Below are 3,087 nucleotides of genomic sequence, written 5' to 3' on the forward strand. Positions count from 1 at the left end.
ATATATATATATATATATATATATATATATATATGATTTGTCGTGCCTAATAAGCCGAACTCACTTTTAATTAGTGTTCCAAAAATTTCTTTTACAAAATTAAATTTTTTTTGCGTAGATAAGGATATTAAGATTTTTATTTTTAAATCAAACCTAGCTTAGAAACCTCACCTAACCTAACATAAACTAATATAATGTTTCTCTAGTTAAATTCTGCTATATGTATAACAGGTAAATTTAAATTTATTTAATAATACTATAAAAAAAAGTTCAGACTGATTTTCGCAGAATTATGGTAAAAACACATGGTCATTCTGCTTATTGGTCAGGACACACTTACTTGGGCTGGTGGGGGACTTGGACCTGCCTTGCATGGGCCAGTAGGCCTGCTTCAGTGTTCCTTCTTTTTTATGTGCTTGCATACCTGAAGATGGTTGTGTAAACACATGAAAGTGCACAGGTTTCATTTCCTATTTTCAATGTAGCATTTTTACACACACACACACACACACACACACACACACACACACACACACACACACACACACACACACACACACACACACACACACACACACACACATGTATTCACATATAACGCGTGCATATATTTTTATACGCATGTGTGTGATGATCATTTTGAACGACTACGTTAAAAGTTAGCAATTGATGTCACTTATTCATTTTTTAAACTGGATGTTCATGAAGTTCATGGGCATTAAGCAAGAAAGTAGTGACGCAGTAAATAGCAAAGGTCATCATCCCAGCCGATCACTATATAAACCCAGCGACAAGTTTCCAGCATCAGTACTGACCTGGACTGCAACATTAATATATTAATCATGGTCAGTTTTCTTTCTGTATAATATTCTATACTTTGTCTAAATAACTACTTTGAAAACTCTTAAGGCATCCCAAGAAATCCCTGTCAGCTTACGTCCTGTAACATGTCTGTTTTTTCCAGAATCTGTTGCTGATCGCCGTCAGCGCTGCCCTGCTGGTGGGATCCTGTGTAAATGGCGGCGTGATTCAAGGAGGATTCTCTGGTGGCTCCATTGGAGGGCTTGGAGGATTTGGTGGCTTATCCCATGGAGGAATTGGCCTCGGTGGTTTAGGTGGCTTATCCCATGGAGGAATTGGCCTCGGTGGTTTAGGTGGCTTATCCCATAGAGGAATTGGCCTCGGTGGTTTAGGTGGTGTTGGTAGCGGCATTGGCCTTGGATCACGACTTGGTATTCATGGTGGCAGCCTCGGGCTTGGTCACGGAGTTGGTATTGGGCGTAGATATGGTTTGGGATATTATGGTCGCGGCCTTGGCCTTGGATCAGGACTTGGTATTCATGGTGGCGGCCTCGGGCTTGGTCACGGTATTGGATTTGGCTCTGGTCTTGGTATTCATAGAGGTGGTCTCGGGCTTGGATCTTTGGGAGGTGGATTGCACAGCCGCCGCTATGGATACTATGGCTAAGGATGAAAATTTATGGCCCAATTTAAACATCAAAGAAGTAACACTCAAATGATTGAGGGATGATAATTTACCTACTTCATTCTCACAAATAAAACATTAAAAATATATTTGTTAATCTTTCTCCATTTTTTATTATAATAAGCCTCTGCAATTACTAACACCCTAAAACATACACAGGCACACACACACACACACACACACACACACACACACACACACACACACACACACACACACACACACACACTGTCACTGTCACTGACATGTATAGTATGCAAAATCATGGAGAAGATTATCAGGAGAAGAGTGGTGGAACACCTAGAAAGGAATGATCTCATCAACAGCAGCCAGCATGGTTTCAGGGACGGGAAATCCTGTGTCACAAACCTACTGGAGTTCTATGACATGGTGACAGCAGTAAGACAAGAGAGAGAGGGGTGGGTGGATTGCATTTTCTTGGACTGCAAGAAGGCGTTTGACACAGTTCCACACAAGAGATTGGTGCAAAAACTGGAGGACCAAGCAGGGATAACAGGGAAGGCACTACAATGGATCAGGGAATACTTGTCAGGAAGACAGCAGCGAGTCATGGTACGTGGCGAGGTGTCAGAGTGGGCACCTGTGACCAGCGGGGTCCCGCAGGGGTCAGTCCTAGGACCAGTGCTGTTTCTGGTATTTGTGAACGACATGACGGAAGGAATAGACTCTGAGGTGTCCCTGTTTGCAGATGACGTGAAGTTGATGAGAAGAATACACTCGATCGAAGACCAGGCAGAACTACAAAGGGATCTGGACAGGCTGCAGAACTGGTCCAGCAATTGGCTCCTGGAGTTCAATCCCACCAAGTGCAAAGTCATGAAGATTGGGGAAGGGCAAAGAAGGCCGCAGACGGAGTACAGTCTAGGGGGTCAGAGACTACAAACCTCACTCAAGGAAAAAGATCTTGGGGTGAGTATAACACCAGGCACATCTCCTGAAGCGCACATCAACCAAATAACTGCTGCAGCATATGGGCGCCTAGCAAACCTCAGAACAGCATTCCGACATCTTAATAAGGAATCGTTCAGGACCCTGTACACCGTATACGTTAGGCCCATATTGGAGTATGCGGCACCAGTTTGGAACCCACACCTAGCCAAGCACGTAAAGAAACTAGAGAAAGTGCAAAGGTTTGCAACAAGACTAGTCCCAGAGCTAAGAGGTATGTCCTACGAGGAGAGGTTAAGGGAAATCAACCTGACGACACTGGAGGACAGGAGAGATAGGGGGGACATGATAACGACATACAAAATACTGAGAGGAATTGACAAGGTGGACAAAAACAGGATGTTCCAGAGATTGGACACAGTAACAAGGGGACACAGTTGGAAGCTAAAGACACAGATGAATCACAGGGATGTTAGGAAGTATTTCTTCAGCCACAGAGTAGTCAGTAAGTGGAATAGTTTGGGAAGCGATGTAGTGGAGGCAGGATCCATACATAGCTTTAAGCAGAGGTACGATAAAGCTCACGGCTCAGGGAGAGTGACCTAGTGGCGATCAGTGAAGAGGCGGGGCCAGGAGCTCGGACTCGACCCCCGCAACCTCAACTAGGTGAGTACAACTAGGTGAGTACACAC

General features: G+C 44.2%; 1 protein-coding gene across 1 annotated transcript; it reads left to right on the forward strand.

Moving 5' to 3' along the window:
* Window positions 1-713: 713 nt before the first annotated feature.
* On the forward strand, window positions 714-1,573 carry LOC128701444 (acanthoscurrin-2). Its single transcript, XM_070099500.1, has 2 exons — window positions 714-845; window positions 965-1,573. The coding sequence occupies exons 1-2, from the start codon at window positions 843-845 to the stop codon at window positions 1,466-1,468; spliced, it is 507 nt and encodes a 168-aa protein (XP_069955601.1). The 5' UTR covers window positions 714-842; the 3' UTR covers window positions 1,469-1,573.
* The last annotated feature ends 1,514 nt before the right edge of the window (window positions 1,574-3,087 follow it).

This window comes from Cherax quadricarinatus, chromosome 68, assembly GCF_038502225.1.
Source record: "Cherax quadricarinatus isolate ZL_2023a chromosome 68, ASM3850222v1, whole genome shotgun sequence".
NCBI lineage: Eukaryota > Metazoa > Arthropoda > Malacostraca > Decapoda > Parastacidae > Cherax > Cherax quadricarinatus.